Consider the following 16,255-nt stretch of genomic DNA (forward strand, 5'->3'; position numbering starts at 1 on the left):
CGACTCCCACACGCCCCATCCAGCACGGCCAGGGGCGGGCATCGTGCTGCTGTAGCCCAAAGCAGCTGGAGGGCCACCCCGCCCGGCACGTCCGTGCGCTTCCTTGCAGGCGAGCCCCGCGGAGGCGCCTACTCCCGAGCAAGCAAGCAAGCAAGCCGGGCGAAGCGCCCGCTGCAGCGCTCTGCCCGCCTCCGCCCAGTGGGCCTGGAGAAAAGCGGCCACCGAGGGCCCAGTGGCGCTCCCGAGCAAGCCGGGGGGCAGCCCCCTCCATCACACCGAGGGGCGCGGGTCTCCAAAGCCGCTCCCTCCGGGCAGCCGCCATCCCTGTCCCCGCCGGTTGCCCAAACTGGACTGCGGAGTTCAGTAACGGGCCGCTCCAAACAGCCCAGCAGGCCAAAACACTGGAGCTTGGCCAGGGGGCGGGGAGGCAGGCCCCACTCCCCACATCTCCTGCACTGCCCCACGGAGCTGCTTGAAAGGCTTCCTTTTCACGAGCCCCCCCCCCCCCCCCAGTGAGAGCAAGCTGAGACGCAGTCGGTTTGCTGGGTTGCTTTCGCGGCTGCAACCGGCCTCTCCACGCTCCTCTGCCCCATCGCAGGAGGCAGGCGGCCCAGCCTGGAACCCGGGTCTCTCTGTGTCCAGTGCTGCTCAGCGCCCACCTTCACGGGATGCTGGGTGGGGGGGGGGGCGGTCAGCAAAGCGGCGCATAGTTTTTGGCATAAGGAAGGAACCGCGAGTCCCAAGCTCTCTTACGCTTACTCTCTCCCTGCAAAACCAAATGCACTTTTCCCATCTCACGTCCGCCCCCTCATCTGGGTGCCCTGCAAATGTTTCGAAGCAGTTCCCATCATCCTTGATCACTAGCTGAGCTGGCGGGAGTTGAAGTCTGGAATATCTGGAGAGCATCAGGATGCGAAGAGCAACGCATCTGCAGGGTCACCTGGTCCGTCGCATGGCTCCCCCCCCCCCACTGCTGGCACAGTTGTGCACCCAAGAGGCATGTCACAGGTGGGCGGGCAGGAAGAGGGCGGGGGGGAGAAGGCGCTGTGGCACATGGGACACGCCTGGCGGGCCACCTTGGCCTTGTCAGTGGCGCTGGGGAGATCCTCACGAAGCGCAGCCTGCTGGCTCAGCAGGAGTTGCACTCGCTGGATTAACACAGATTAGCCACATCTCCAGTGTTAAGACGTCCCAAACGGCAGCGTGCAAATTCAGAGTACTTCCAGGGACACTGGGAATGTGAGCTCTGCCTGCCAGTGCGCACACAGACAGCCCAGGAGAGGAGCAGCGTCTCTGCACTGCTGCTGCACCAGGCTGGCCTGCTGGCCATCCCCTGCTGGAAACAGGATGCTGGGCTCGTTCGGTCCCTTGCTCCCACCCAGATTCAGGGCCCGCTTGGGTTCAGGTGGGTTGGCCGGCCCTGTGAGGGACCCACTTTGATGTCCAGCGCCACTGGCAGACGAGGAGAAGGGGAAGGGGAGAAAACGGGAGAGCAATGCAGCTTGGGACCAAGCCTTCCACGCGGCCAGCTGTCCTGGATCCACCCCCCAGACAGGGCCTGGGCTGGCTGGCACCCCCACCAGCCTGCATGCGTGGCACAGAACCCAGGAGAGGGAAGGCTGCAGCCCTGGCACGGGCCACGTGTGCTGGGCCAGGGAAGCACCCAGGCCTGTGCCCGGCAGGCCTTCGCCGGCCCTCTTGGTCCCCGGGACAAGCCAGCCAGCTCCCCCCAGCCCCTCTGGAGCTGCGCAGAAGCCCCTTCCCACCCCCACGACGACGGTCCTTGCGGGAGGGAGGGGGATCCAGTGCTCTCTAGCCACAGCGCCCCAGGCTACACAGGCGGTGGTCTCCATGGCAACACAGCCGCTCCCCCCCCCCGGCCCCAGTGAGGGGCTGGGGAAAGAGCAGGCGTGGTGGGCTCGGTCCCCCGCCCCGGGGACCACAGACGCCCCCGCATCCCTGCGGGGCCCGCAGAGAAACTTCCCCCTTCGCCAGGCTTCCGCAGAAGCTCTCGGGCGCCCCCTGGCGAAGGCAGCCCGCCACGGCGGCCCGCTCGGGAGCCCCGGCCCCCCAAGGAGCGCGCTGTGCCGGCACTCCAGGGGGCTGCCCGGGAGCCCCTCCACACGGGGCACCTGGTCCCCCCAGACACAGCAGAGGGTCCCCCGCCGAGGAAGAGACTCCACGGGAACGGTGCCAAAGCGAGGGCCGGCCGGCCGGCCTGCCTGGAGTCACTCTCTGAATGGGCCGGACTGGACCGCCGGCATCCAGCGCTCGCCAAGGGGGTGGACCGCCCCGCAGACCACCCTTCCCCTCTCGCCAGCGGGTTTCAGTGCAGTCTAGAAGGTAACACGTGTGCTGCTCACATTTGGGAAGGAGGGGAAGGACCAGCTGCCCCCCCCCCACGGAGAGGAGGGGGTCTGACACGAGCAGCAGATGGGCCAGGCCGGCTGCTGGCAAAGGACCGTTCCAAGCGCGCCACGCGACTCTGGCGTCCATTTGCTCATCCCTGCTCGAGCACGGCAGCTCCAGCGCGCCGGCTGGCCATCGCCATCGTCCCTGCCTTCCTAGAGCAAGGGCACGTGGACACGCTCCGCTCCCCCTTGAGCACGCTCCTCCTGGCTCCCTCGTCCTTCCCCCTTGGTTTCTTTCTTAGCACAAGGGCCTCAAACCAGCACAGGTTTATTTTTAGACAATTAGCGGTGGCGGTTGAACCAATTAACAAGGGAGCTGGGAATAATTTGCTCCAAGGAAGGCTGTGGGGAGGAGGAGGTCGGGAAGATTCAGCCTCTGTCAACCCACCCGGCGGGTAAGGGCCGCTATTGCAGGAAGGCAGCTTGGAGGCTGGCTGGTGGCAGACCTGAGACCCGCAGCATGTGTGAATGGGGCTGCTCTGCACGGGCAAAGCACTCCAATCCCTCAGAACACAGGAAATGCTCAACAGCAACCCCTGGATGAAAACGTGATCACCACGGTGGGGATAATGTGCTCCCGTTTCACTTCAAACGTCAAGATTTAAGACTTCCCAGTGGATAACAAGCCCAGGCCAAATCTTCGGCTCCCTGCACACCCCTCGCCAGGATCCCTCCACGGACACTGAATTCCCGCTGAATTCCCCAGGCTGCCGTCCAGAAGAGCGCAATTCAGCCCCGGCCCCGCTTCGTTTAGCAGCTGCACGCAAGGGCAGGGCATTTTCGCAAGAGGCTGCTCACGCACACGGATGATCGCTCGGCACAGCAGCCGCCGACTGACGCGGGCACGTGTGAAGCACCCCATCTGCAGCTCGCTCACGTCCGGGGCCAGCCAGCCGCAGGAGCTCAAGCGCATCGCTGCTCCCGACGGGGCTGCCGCTGCCTTTCTGAGCCCTTATTCTGAGCTAGCGAGCCTCGCCTCTTGCTATTCTTTCCCGATTCAGGCTCAGCAAAACTTCCACGCACCAGCTCAGGACCAGGATGCCGAGTTCATCCGTCCTCCTGCTGGCAGGGCCTGGCCTCCCCAAGGCTTTTCCAGAGACTACTCCTTGATGTCAGCCTAGCCTAGGTAAGAAAGAAGCAAGACTAATGAACGCAATAACAGCAGCTTAAAATAAAGTATATTTTATTAAAAGCAATAATGCCTCCTTTCCTGGGGGGATGCATCTGGTGGCTGCTGTCGGACCAGCCGTGATAAATCGAGGGGCCGGGCCGGGCCGGGCCAACTGCCCTTCGGAGCTCTCCAGCCACCCGCACGTGCATCTGCTCCACGCCAGATGCTCTATTTGCTCTATTTTGCACCTTCGGAAGTATCTGGACCGTCTTCAAGGGCAGCCCCACGTAGAGCGCGTTACAGAAGTCAAGGCGGGAAGTCACCAGCGCACGTGTCACCATCGCCAGGCAGTCGTACTCCAGGGAGGGGCGCAGCTGATGGATCAGCCGAAGCTGAAAGAAAGCGCTCCTCACCACCGCTGTCACCTGAGCTTCCAGTGAAAGCTCTGGGTTGAGGAGCACTCCCAAGCGTGCTGGACTACAGCTCCCAACATCCCCAGCCACCGCGGCGAGGGCCACGGCCTGGCCTGCAGGGAGGCAGGCAAAGCGGCCCGCTGGGCAGCCCCTGCGAAGGAGAGGCCAGCAGGCCGCGCACTCACCTTTCTCCAGACGGGCAACTCCCCGGGAAAAGTGGGGCAGCACTCTGCACATGTTCTGGGGCACTCCTTTCAGGCGAAGCCCCACCACGGGCGAGGGAAGCCGAAAGCGGGACGCTCAGCACTGCGCATGCTTGGGCAAATCACCCGCCCCCTGCCGGAGGGAGACTGAGCCGCCTCATTCGCGGGGGCCCCCGCTCGGCCCGGCCCGGCCCGGCCCACGTCCTTCCTCACTAGCGCGCAGCTTCCTCTGTGCGAATGAGCTGTCCTGCAGACGCGCGTTCAGTCGTTCCGCGAACATGGGCCCGGGCCAGCTGCTCCGCGGCGGCCCCGGGCCGGCTCTGCTCCGGCGCCCGTGTGGCTGGCGGGCTGGGGGCGGCGGGGCTGGGCGAGTGTCGCTCTTCGGCCACCAGCCTCGCAAGGGGCCTCGTTGCCCGGCCAGGTGGGAGCTGCTTCGGACCTTTCCTGGGGCAGCGCTGGCCTGATGCACGGGGCCATCCTCGCCAGCCGCTGCTGACCCCCAAGCGCCGCCCCGATGCCCCACAAGAAACCCCAACCCTGAAGAATGAGCACCCTCCTTAAGAGGGGCAAGGCACGGGGCAGATTGCAGTAACTGACCCGGCGGTCTTGCTGATCTTTTTCCAGACTAAGTTTCTAGTCCCTCGGGTGTATGAGACTCTCTGGAGCTTTGAAGAAGGTGTTGAGGCTGGGCCAAGGAGGCCCAGGGGCAGCCCTGCAGCCTGGCTCGGCCTGGGAACGGGCGGCATCCGTGTGCTGGCACCGAGACCTCCGTTCCTATTTATGCCATGGCTCTGCCCTAGGGTGCCCCCTGCCCCGTTACAGCCTCCTCCTATTGCATGTGCCCCCCCCCCGATACGACAGAGCAGAGGGGCCCCTGGTCCCGTGCCAACGCACCACCATCCACCGGAGCCTCCGGTCGGAGGGAGCCGGGGGAGCAGCCCCAGTAAGGCCCCTGCCGGTGCCCCGGAGAGCAGGTGCCAACGAAGGCAGACAACGCGGGCGGCCTGCAGCGAGACCCACACCCCCCGCCCCGTGCTCAACACCGCCAAGGGCTGCTTGTTGTCCACGGGGAGCGGAGACGCTCCTGCCTCGGCTTCAGACACCGCGTGGGAAGACAAGCCTCGTAACTCTTCTCTGGAGTGGGCAGAGCGGCGGAGAAATCCCCCTCCGCACTCCCGCCCCACGCTTTGAAATAGAGGGTCATTCCCTCGCCCCGCCACTGTGGCTTCCCCCTCCCTCCGATTTGCTGGTGAAAAACGAGGGGGCATAAAACCCCCAACGAGCTCCCCCCTGGGACTGCGCGTCAGCTTTACGAGCAGAGAGAGGAGGCGACTCGGCCGCTGCACTGCTATTTACAACCACACGCATTCAGCCTGCCACAGGTTTAATTAAGAGAGAGAGAGAGAGAGAGAGAGAGAGAGAGAGAGAGAGAGAGAGAGAGAGAGAGAGAGAGAGAGAGAGAGAGAGAGAGAGAGAGAGAGTTATCGCTCTAGTTATCCTCACACGATGGAGGGGCGATGAATGCAAAAGACTTTTGGCAGTAAAAGCAGAGTCACCTGTGTGGGGCAGGGTGTGGAAGGCAACGGCATATTTGTCTGGCGGCTGTTGCTGCCCCAGTGAAACCTTCCCCGCGCCCCGGGAAGGACGGCGTGCCTGCGGCTCGTTGTCATAAAACACGGCAATGAGCGCGGGGCTGCGGAGGGGCTGCGGGGGGCACTGGCTGGGCGGCCTGGGCCGCAGCCACAGCAGAAACATTTTGACAAAGCAGCGTGTTCCGTTGTGGGCCTCGCGTGCTCCACGAACGCAGTATTTTGGCACAAGGTAGATCAACCGCTGGAAGTATTTCTAAGATCCAGTGGAGGGGCAGAGCTTGTGGAAGTGTGCCCGATCTATTTCAGTTCGGTCGGTAGAAGCCACGACCTCCGCAGAATTCTGCATGGAAGGACAAGCCTTGCTGAGGGACAGCCTGCGATGCTGCGGCAAAGGGAAGCGTGGTTCCATCGCTCTGCGAGGCAGGGACGGAGCCTCGGTGTTCGGAGGCGCTCTGCCTCCGGGCCCTGCACTAGCTGCTGGGGACAGGCAAGCCAGGGGAAGGGGCCCTGGCCCTGTGGCCCCACCTGTGGGCTTCCTGGAGCAGGCTGTTCCTGCCCCGCCGGCTCCACCGCTGAGCCGCTTTCTCACCACCTCGTCCCCCCCCCCCCCGGCACTTTCTCCCCTCCTCCTGCTCCACGTCACTCCGTGTCGCTGCCTCCTTGAGAGATGAGCGAGGAGGCCCGGTCATCCTTCCTCTTTCCCGCCACCGTGGTGGGAAGCGGTGACCGGCAGGGAAGGGGTGCAGGCCTGGCCGTGGGGGCTGCCAGCCAGCCTCACCCTCGGACCTGCCAGCGCCCGGCTGCTGGAGGGCACAAGGCCCCTGGCCAGGCAGACTTGCCTCGTTCCGACACAGCAGGCCCTTCGTACGGCCTGGGGATCGCCCGCCAGGTCCTCCCGCAGGCCGGGCCTGGCCCCCAAGCCGGCAGGACCTTTTGGGCGAGGACAAGGCCAACCGGCGCCTTTGCCGGCACGCTCTGCACTGCAGCTCCCACAATTCCCCCCCACTGGCCACGAGGGGGCCGGGGGCCACCTGGAGGCTGCCAGGCTGCTGCTTGGGGCCCCGGGGGCACGAGACGCTGAGGGACGCCTGCACCCCCACAACGGCCGGGTTTTCGGCAAAACCAGTCTGAAAATGTTAATAATAGCCAATGATGATAACAAATGGCTGAGCCGAGGTCTTAATCACACCGCCCTGTGCTCGATGGCCCGCGTGCTGGCAGGAGGCTGGTTTATGCTTCGAGCTTTATTGCTGTTTTTCTAGCCAGGCTGTAATTTGGAAACACTCCGTCTTTGGGATGGCGCCGGCAACCTGCTCTCGCGAAACCCTCAGCTCTCCCAGTGCTACCCGCAGCCTGTCCGGAAGCAGCCCCTTTGAGCTCCGTGCCACTGGCTCATGGGTAAGCAGGCAGGCGACCCCGGCGCCGCCGTGGCCAAAGCCCCGGACCAGCCACCCCTCCACCGGCTCCTCCCGGGAGCAGAGGGGGGCAGGCGGAGGGCTCCGCGGAGACCCCGGATGCCCCGCAGGCAGCCACGGACAGGCGGGCCCGTTCCCCAGCCCTGATTCATAGACCGGCTGGCGTGAGCAATACTCCCGAGAGAGCGTTTAGACGGGAGTAATTTAGTGGGAACATTAAGACGGCACTGGATTACTTATTTATGGGAACTTCCTGACAGATCTGTCGCTCAATAATTTATACCACTCAGCATTTAGCCAGGGTCGCCAGTAAATAATTCACTTATTATAAACTGAGGGGTGCTTTATGGGATGCTGAGTGATGGGCTGCCCTCCCGATCCGGAGCCATAAATACACCGAGCGGCAGCAGGGTGGAAGCGGCGAGGGCGCCCGGCCCCCTTGTCCGTGTCTCGGAGCAGGAGCCGCAGGAGGCCGCCCACCCAAGCCCCACGCACCCACCCGCCCCCGCCACCCAGCCTCAGACCACAGCGCCCCGTTTTTCACCCCCCCTTCACTGCACCTTCCCAGGTGAGAGCGCCCCAGGGAAGGGCCGGAGCCCACGTCCTTGCCCCGCCGGCCCTGCCGTGCGACCCCGGAGTGCGTGGCCCCGGCCGGCCAGCCTCTTCCTGCCCCCAGAGCCAAGCCACGCGCTCCCCGAAGTGTGGCCACAGTGCCGGACCGCGGCGAAGCGCGACATCCGAGGCATGCTTGCTCGCGGGGAGATCCCACTGCAGTCGGGGGGCTGATTCAGAGGGGGAACACACACGGATAGGACGCACCCGCAGGACCCCGCGGCTCCCCTGTGCACGCGCACAGACGTGTCCCTTTCGGGCATCGAAGGCACCGCGCGGCAAGGAACCAGACTGGGAGCTGCGCATCACGGTTTATTGCTGCCCCCTGCTGGGCAGGTCAGAGTCCTGCACCCACTGCAGAACTGCCAGTGGCTAGCGTCTCCCTGCTACACGCGCAGGTGAGCAGGGCGGGTGCGTGACCACAGCAGGGGGCGACTGCGGAGGGACCCCAGAACCCTCCCGCCAGTTCTGGGCCCCCTCCCCAATGCCCCACAGAGGAGATGGGCTCCGCGGCCAGCCCTCCCTCCCATGCACAAACTGGGGGGGGGGCAGCCCCAGGAGAGATGCACATGGGGCACACGGCAGGGGCAGCCTGGGGGGCAAATCTCCAGCGGGGGCAAACCGCCTGCACGCTGCCGCCCACACCATGTGGCCTGGCTGGGAGGCGAGAAAGGCAGCGCTGCAAAGGGGGAGCGGTTAACGTAGGCGCCGTGATTGTAAAAACCCGGCAGCCCCTTTCCAAATCACAGGAGGCAGAGCGGAGGCCAGTGAAGGAGCTCCGGAGGGTGCAGGAAGCTGCCTGGCGCCCGAGACCGCCGTGCCCAGCCTGGCTCACCCCGAGCCCGGTTCTGGCCCGCAGCAGCTCTTCCAGGGCTCCGGGAGGATCTTTCCCGCCAGAGCTGGAGGCGCTGCCTGGGAGGGAGCCTGGGCCCTGCGGGGCAGGGCAGGGGTGATGCCCCCGAGCGCCGGACCACCCTGGCCCCCCAGGGCTCCATACCGCCCCCCGCCCTCCCCACCCACCCCAAAGGGCTAACCCAAGGGCAGCAGCTCTCCGGGGAAAGCAGCGCAGAGAGGAAGCCTCACGGAGAACCGCTGCACTGGGGGCTCAGCCCGGCAGAAGGGCCCCCTGTCCCGCAGGGCTCTGCCCAGGCAACCTGCCTCCTCCGGGCGTCCAGCTGCTCTCCCGCCCTCGTTCGCCGTGCAGCAAGGAGAGCGGGCGGCCGCGGCGAGCAGGCGGGGGGCCGGGTGGCGAGGGGTGGCCCATCTCTGTGCCAGTCGGTGGCTGGTGTCACAGCAGCAGGAGGAGGGCGACGGCCATGGGTGCAAGCGTAGCCCGGGAGATCCAGCTGTGGAACGGCAGGCCACGGGTGGCGCCTCCTGAAAAGGGAGAGTGACGCACGCTCAGAGCGACGCTCCCCTGCGGCCCACGGAAGACCCAGGAAGGCCCGCCTGGGGTGGGGGAGGCCAGCTGCATGCCCCCCGCCTCTGGCCTGGCCAGCCGGGGCCCCCAGCTGCCCACCGAGCCCGCAGCGTGCACATCCTCCCATGGCCCTGCAGGATGGACCCTCCCCGGGACATGGCCCCCTCCCTGCGTGCCTGGCAGGGCTCCGGCTGCAGGGCCTGATGGCCCCCACCCCATTCCGCTCCCCAGAAGCTTCCGCAGAGCTTCGTGCCAGCCTCGCGCAGACGGGCCGGCCACCGCCCCAATAATTATCCGTTTTCTTCATCAGCGTCACCATGTGGCATGGGTTAGCCAAATAATGACTTAAAGAACTTCAAAAAGAATTGCTGAATAGCGAATAATGAAGCAAATGAATAATGCAGAGGACAACTAAAAAGCTGCTAAAGAGAGCGCATTTGCTCCGGCAAACTTCAGAAATGGAGCTATTCTGAAAACGCAGCTGACAAATTCGCTTAGATCTCAAAAAATGTTACTCTGGCACGCTGTACGTTTGTCCCGCTGTTTGGCTTCGGTGTAACCGAGCGCGGCAAAGACGGCGTGGCTTCCCATCGCCCTTTTCCCCCTCGCGTGAGCTCCGTCGTGGCGCAAGGGGGCCGAGGACCCACCCCTCGCCCCAGGATCAGTGGGGGCCCGTTGCCGGAACCGGGGCTTGAGCAGAAACAAAAAGGGGGCAGGCGCTCTTGCCCCACGAGCTGCCCGGTGGGGGGCAGACGCAGCCCTCTCAGCTCACAGAGGTTCTCGCCTGTGGAGCCACAGGCTGCTCTCAGCGCCTGGCACACGTCCCCCAAACGGGAGAGGCCCTTGCGAGGTCCCCAGCCCGACCCACCCGGTGCAGAGGAAGGCCTGCCCTCGACAAGCGCTCGGCCACGCCAGCCCTTCCCGTCGGTCGCAGCCGGAGCCGCCCGGAGGCACGGTGGGAAGCAGCGTTCTGCCACCCTGCCGACCCGGCGGTGGCCGGCAGAGGGGGCCGCCGGCTCCCCGCTCCCCTGCGAAGACCTACCTGTAACCGCAGAGCTGTGGGGGCAGCACTCGTAGGGCTCGACGCTGAGCGCGCTCTGGATGCCGCGGGCCTGCGCGGTGCAGGTGTAGCGCTGCTGCGCGTCCGCGGGGTGCAGGACGATGCTGAGCCAGGCGCCCTGCGACAGGGTGATGCCGGACTTCTGCTCCTTCCAGGAGTAGGACACCCGGGTCTTCCGCCCCGTCCCGGCCTTGCAAATCAGGAGCAGGCTGCAGGAGCTATTGGCCAGCGGCTCGGTGGTGATGTTGATGTCTGGCGTGGGAAGCGGAGGGGGAGGAGGGGCAGAGGCGGCCACAGGTCAGAAATGGCCCAGGACGGGGGGGCAACCCCCCGGTGCCCACACCGGGGAGCCACAACCCGGCCCTTCCGGCCCTGCGTCCGCCCCGAGCGGCCTGGTCTTGCTCGCGAAGCCCCTGTGCTAGGAAAGCGACTCGCTGCCTCCAGTGCTGCCCTGCTGAGAGAGGATGCGGGGCTGGAGGAGACGGCTGGGCACCAGCGGGATGCTTGCGGGAAGGGGCAGCCGTCCGGGCGCTTGCCGGGGAGCCCCCCCGGGACGCGTCACCCGGCAGGTGCCCTTCCAGGTGATGTCGGGCCGCTCTCGCCGGAGCTGGGCTAGCTCTGGTGGACCCAGGCAGGCAGGCAGGCAGGCCCACGGCGCAAGAACTGGCGGCTGCCCGGCACTGCCGTGGTGCCCCTGGCTGCCTCCGGGCCCCTGGGGCGACCAGAAGGGACGCTGGCCGAGGTGGGGCGTGCGGCCTCTCCAAGGCAGCTTCCCGAGCAGGGGCTCTGCCGTGGAGCGAAGGCTCGTCCCCTAACGGTAAAGAGAGGGCCCGGCCAGGGGCCCTGCCCACAGGGAGCTCTCTGGGTGCGTTTGTTACACGGAAGGCGAGAGAAACAGCCACACGAAAGCAGGCGGCCCTCCAGGTGAAACGTAGTGTGCAAACTGGCTTTTCGCAGAAGGGATCCCGGTCTGTGGGAATTCAGGTCTGGGTTTATATTATCCAGTGGCTTATATTTCATATTATGGTCTGTGACCACCGGATTTCAGTGGGGCCTAAAAGCCAGGCGTTTCAGCCTTCCTTGGTAAAGTTCCTGGGGTGTAACTCACATCCCTGCTGAGCAGAAACAAGACCTGTAGCCCCTCGCAAGCTAATTTTACGTTGGAGGTCGCATCAAGTGTGTAACATCTGTGGAAGTGTGTGAATGTTAAAAAAGCAAGCCTCCAGCTTTTTAGCAACTGCTGGATGAGGAAATGAGAATTTCTCAAAAAACCACAAACATTAGTCATTGCTCCTCATAGCACTGAGCTGCATTTTTCTTGAAAAGTTCATGTGGTAAACATACATTTCTCACCCCAAAAGAAGTTAGACACAGCCTGAGGCCGGATCACATGCTTGACACAGCCCACTGCCTCCACCGTGGGCTGCTGACACAGCTAAGAACCCACCCATAACCCAGGAACAGTCCACGGGTTGTGACTGGTTTGTTACCCAGGGCAGCAAGCCAACCTTGCTGGGTTCACACGTCACAAGAGCCCATGGCAACTGCCCACCGCAGCTTGAATAGTCACAACGGCCTCCGGCATGTGCCACAACCCACCGTGGCTTAAGGAGGCCACGTCGGGCTGCCATGATGTTGTGAACTCTGCCCTGCAAATGTTCAAGCATTTCTTCTACACAGAAAACATGTTTTTAAAAGGTTGGATCCAGACACAGCTCACTGAAGAAAGCAACGGGGCAGGAGATGCTCGTGAGTGGCTTATTACTTCCCGGAAACTACACCCAACTACCTCCCTGCCGCCGGCGCATCCGAGGACTGCTCCAGGGCTCCCCAAGCCAGCCGCCTCCCTTCCCAGACTTACGGAAGACGAACAGGGTGTACTTCCTCAGCGGGACGTCATGGAGCCTTTCCGGCGCACGCAGCACGATTTCGTAGTCCCCGCCATCTGCCAGGGTCAAATTGTGGACTCGGAAGGCACTGGCATCCTTCAGCAAGACGATCCTGTTAGCATAGCTGGGGTTCAGGACCCTGAGAGACTTCCCGGGTTCCCAGAGGACCACCGCCTCTCCCCTGGTGGTGGACTGCAGGACAACGAATGTGTAGTTGGTGCCTTTCGGGATCGCCACGGAGAAATCGACCGAGCTCCCCAGCGGGCGGGCTAAATTGTAGGTTGGGTCCACAGCTCCTGGGAAGGAAAGCGGGGGGTGGGGGGGAGAGGGAGGGAGCAGGCTGAATCCCACATTTCTGGAACCACGCAAAAGAGCCCCGGCCACGACGGCTAGAACTTTGGTACAAGATCTGTTCCAGCGCAGAGGTGCGGTTTGTTTATTCCTGTATTTCTGCAATTACTGTGAACACGTGCATGTATACATCTCAAAGCAGGGCAGGCAAGCCACGCAAACCCTATGAGATCGAACCGATGCACAAAACCAAGAACCTGTATCCGCGCATCAAAAAGAATGAAATAGAAAGTAGGCAATATTGCAACAGGAAAGCAAGCGTTAATTGACCTGGCTGCAGCGTAAGCCCAGAAAGAAGAATCGTCATTTCACATGCCAGCACAGTGATGCTCAGAATCCTACAAGCTCGGCTCCAGCAGTATGTGGACCGAGAACTACCAGACGTACAGGCAGGATTTCGAAGAGGGAGAGGAACTAGAGATCAAATTGCCAACATACGCTGGGTCATGTGAAAAGCTAGGGAGTTCCAGAAAAACATGTACTTCTGCTTCATTGACTATGCTAAACCCTTTGATTGTGTGGATCACAACCAATTGTGGCAAGTTCTCAAAGAAATGGGAGTACCAGACCATGTCACCTGTCTTCTGAGAAACCTTTATGTGGGTCAAGAAGCAACAGTGAGAACTGGACATGGAACCACTGACAGGTTCAAAATTAAGAAAGGAGTTCAGCAAGGCTGTATATTGTCACCCTGCCTATTTAACTTATATGCAGAGCACATCATGCAAAAGGCCAGGCTAGAGGAATCACAAAGGGGAATTAAAATTGTCGTGTGCAGACGACATCACTCTAAAGGAAAAGAGTGAAGAAGAACTAAAGAGCCTCTTGATGCGGGTGAAGGAGGAGAGTGCAAAAGTTGGCCTGAAACTCAACATTAAGAAAAGTAGGATCATGGCATCTGGTCCTACTTCCTGGCAAATAGAAGAGGAAGAAATGGAAGTAATGACAGATTTCATTTCCTTGGGCTCCAAGATCACTGCAGACGGGGACTGCAGCCGAGAAATTAAGACGCTTGCTCCTTGGGAGGAAAGCTGTGGCAGATCTAGGCAGCACACGCATCTGCTCCCACATACCCTGGGCCCAAGTTTACGAGGCTTTAGACACCCAAAGCGAGCCCCCATGGTCTGCTCTGACTGCTCAGGAGGGTCTCCACATGGTTGTGCCCAGGTGTGAACCCAAAGCGTAATAAGGAAAGCACTAAAGGCAGGGGCTGCGGCGCCTGGGTTACTTACCGGCAGCGTGGAGGAGGGCAAAGGCCACGAAGAGGGCGATGGGGGCAAGGGGACCCATGCTGGTGGCCTCGCGAAACGACTGGGCTGGCACCAAACCTCTGCCGTGCCTGGGTGGCGCCTGGACCTGCTGGCAGGACACCAGGCTCCCCTCTCTGCCTCAGGCTCACAGCAAGCGCGGATGCTGCGAAACTTCCCCCTTCCCGCCCTCTTATAGTCCAGCGGCTGGGCCACTCGCCGATGTCATCCGGAGGAGGCATCGGGGCATGTGACCCGCTGGCGCGTCCAGACAGGCAAGCTCTGACGCTGGGGACCATGGCCTCCGCAACGTCCGGGGCACCCCAGAAGCAGGCCTCTGCTCTGCGCTGGCTAGAGGAGCTTGGCACTGGAGGTGGGGGGCACCTGGCCGGCTCCTGCCCGTTTGGGCTTCTCGCCACGGCCCTCGTCAGCTCGGGCATCACACGGCAGAACAGCACGAGAGGTGCTTAGGAGAACTTTGGGTCCCCCCCGCAGCCTACTGCCCCCCCCCAGCTGCCCCCACCCCCTGCTCTGCCTCATCGCAACTGATTTTATCCATCCATCCAAGAACCTGGATGAAGAACCCCGAATCTGGCCCTCCTGAGTCAGCAGAAAACTGCTGGAAGAGGAACTGGGTGCAGCAGGGGTATCACGGGGACAGATCGAGTCTAGTCAGCAAGAAAAGGGGTTCAAGAGGAAACCGGCGCACGGACGGCGAGCTCACAAGGCCAGGATCCTTCCATGGGCAGGATGCTGCCCTTCGAGTATGTTCCAGACGGCGCTTTTCCCTGGAAGTGGCACTTCGTGTTTACACGCAGGAGGGAGGGCAGTGACTCACCCTTGCTCTGCATCACCCCACCAGTTTTCGAAACTTAACCCGCAGCGGTTCCTCTGGCTTGAGGCCCGGCTGCAAGCACCAGGCCATCCGGTGCCCAGCAGTGGCGCCCAAAGCTCGCTGCAAAAGGCATTCATATACGCGCTGCGGGCCGCATTCACACCCGGCGTTTCCACCGCAAGAGGGGCCGGAGGATGCCAGCAACGCACAGGCGGGGGCACACGGGGGCACCTCCTGGTGCAAGTTGCCCCCGGGGGACCTCGGGAGAGCTGCCTGCACCAGGCCAGCAGCACTGTGTCCGGGAGCGGCCCTTCCCCACGGCACCCGGCACACGCAGGCGAGCCGGCGGAGGGGAGCGGCTGGCCGGGGGCTCAGAAAGGGGAGCCCGCACCCTGGGCGAGGATGGCCATCTCCGTTTGCAGCCCGCCCCACCGCCAAAGTGCGCCGGGCAGTTTTCCGCAATCCGCAAAACCCAGGTGACCCAGTGCAGGAAAAATAGTATCCCATCGAAGGATCCTTTCAAAATTTCAAACCACTGAAACTTGCGATGAACAATGACCCCCTAAAAGCCAAACGCCCCCCCCACCACAGCCTGGGGGCCAAGGAAACTTTTAGAAGCCTCGGCACAAAGGACCACCTTGACCTCGCCGAAAAGGATGCCGAGTCCAGCGCTGGGCGACCCGCGGTGGGAGCCTTCTATTGCCTTCAAAACCCCCGTCAGGTTTCTCCCGTGTGGATTCTCTGGCGTCTTGTGAGCTTTGATTTCATACGGAAGCCTTTCCCACACGCAGGCAAGGGGGGCATCTTTCGCAAGGCTTCTGCTGGAGAGAGAACCGGGCACAAGCCCAAGTTAGCACCTTTTGTGGAGGGGGAGGCGCAAAAGAAAGGGAAGTCACTGCAAGGCAGGCCAGAGAAAAGGGAAACATTTCAGCAGAACGAGCTGCGAAACACAACATATACTTTTCAGATGTGCAGATGATGCACAACCGGAGAGCAGGCCAGATCTGCGCCCACCACGCTCTGAGCCATGGAGGGGGCCGGGGCAGAGCGTGTCCCCCGAGGATGGGTCACCCCCGGGGCTGGTCGAACCTTTCCTCCCCGTCCTGGCATTTCAAGGGTTCCTCTCCTGTGTGGATTCTTTCGTGGGGAATGACGGCCCCGTGCAGCCCCCCCCCCCCCCGAGACCGTGGCCGCGCTGGTGCTCCAAAAGGATCCGCTTTCTCGGAAGCGTTTCCCACCCTGGGGGCACGGATGCGGGGGCATCAACCGCTTTCTGCTTTCTGCCGGAAGAGGAGACCGAGCCAGCGGCACGCAGGGCCGTCTCAACGCGTGGGCCCGATGGGCACTTGCCCCTGGGCCCCATCCTAACCTGTGCATGCCAGCCCTTGGAAAATGGGGAAGCGTCCAAGCTTAGCAGCAGCTGTAGTTGTGGCAGGGGCCCCGGTGCGCGGCGTTGCCCGGGGCCCACAGCGCTGCTCAGACGGCCCGGAGGCGCGGAAGGGCACGACCTCGGCCCCTCTCCCCGTCGCTCCGCCGCAGCGCGCGGCACCGGCAGCGGGGGAGCCGCGGTCCCCGCTGCCGCCCGGGCGACCAGCCGAACCGCGGCTGCTCCGAGGGGGCGAGGCCGCTGCCGGCGCCGGCGCGGCCCAGGCCCCGGGCCGAGGACGCGGCAGCAGGGCGGGAGCGGGCGCCCCCC

At 63.3% G+C, this 16,255-nt stretch overlaps 1 protein-coding gene across 1 annotated transcript; it reads right to left on the bottom strand.

Moving 5' to 3' along the window:
• Positions 1–8,804: 8,804 nt before the first annotated feature.
• LOC123019606 lies at positions 8,805–14,160 on the bottom strand. Its single transcript, XM_044422611.1, has 4 exons — positions 13,710–14,160; positions 12,099–12,422; positions 10,220–10,489; positions 8,805–9,134 (listed from the first exon to the last, which is right to left on the bottom strand). The coding sequence occupies exons 1-4, from the start codon at positions 13,765–13,767 to the stop codon at positions 9,046–9,048; spliced, it is 741 nt and encodes a 246-aa protein (XP_044278546.1). The 5' UTR covers positions 13,768–14,160; the 3' UTR covers positions 8,805–9,045.
• Between the last annotated feature and the right edge of the window lie 2,095 nt (positions 14,161–16,255).

This window comes from Varanus komodoensis, unplaced genomic scaffold (genome assembly GCF_004798865.1).
Source record: "Varanus komodoensis strain SLA01 unplaced genomic scaffold, ASM479886v1 scaffold132, whole genome shotgun sequence".
Lineage (NCBI taxonomy): Eukaryota > Metazoa > Chordata > Lepidosauria > Squamata > Varanidae > Varanus > Varanus komodoensis.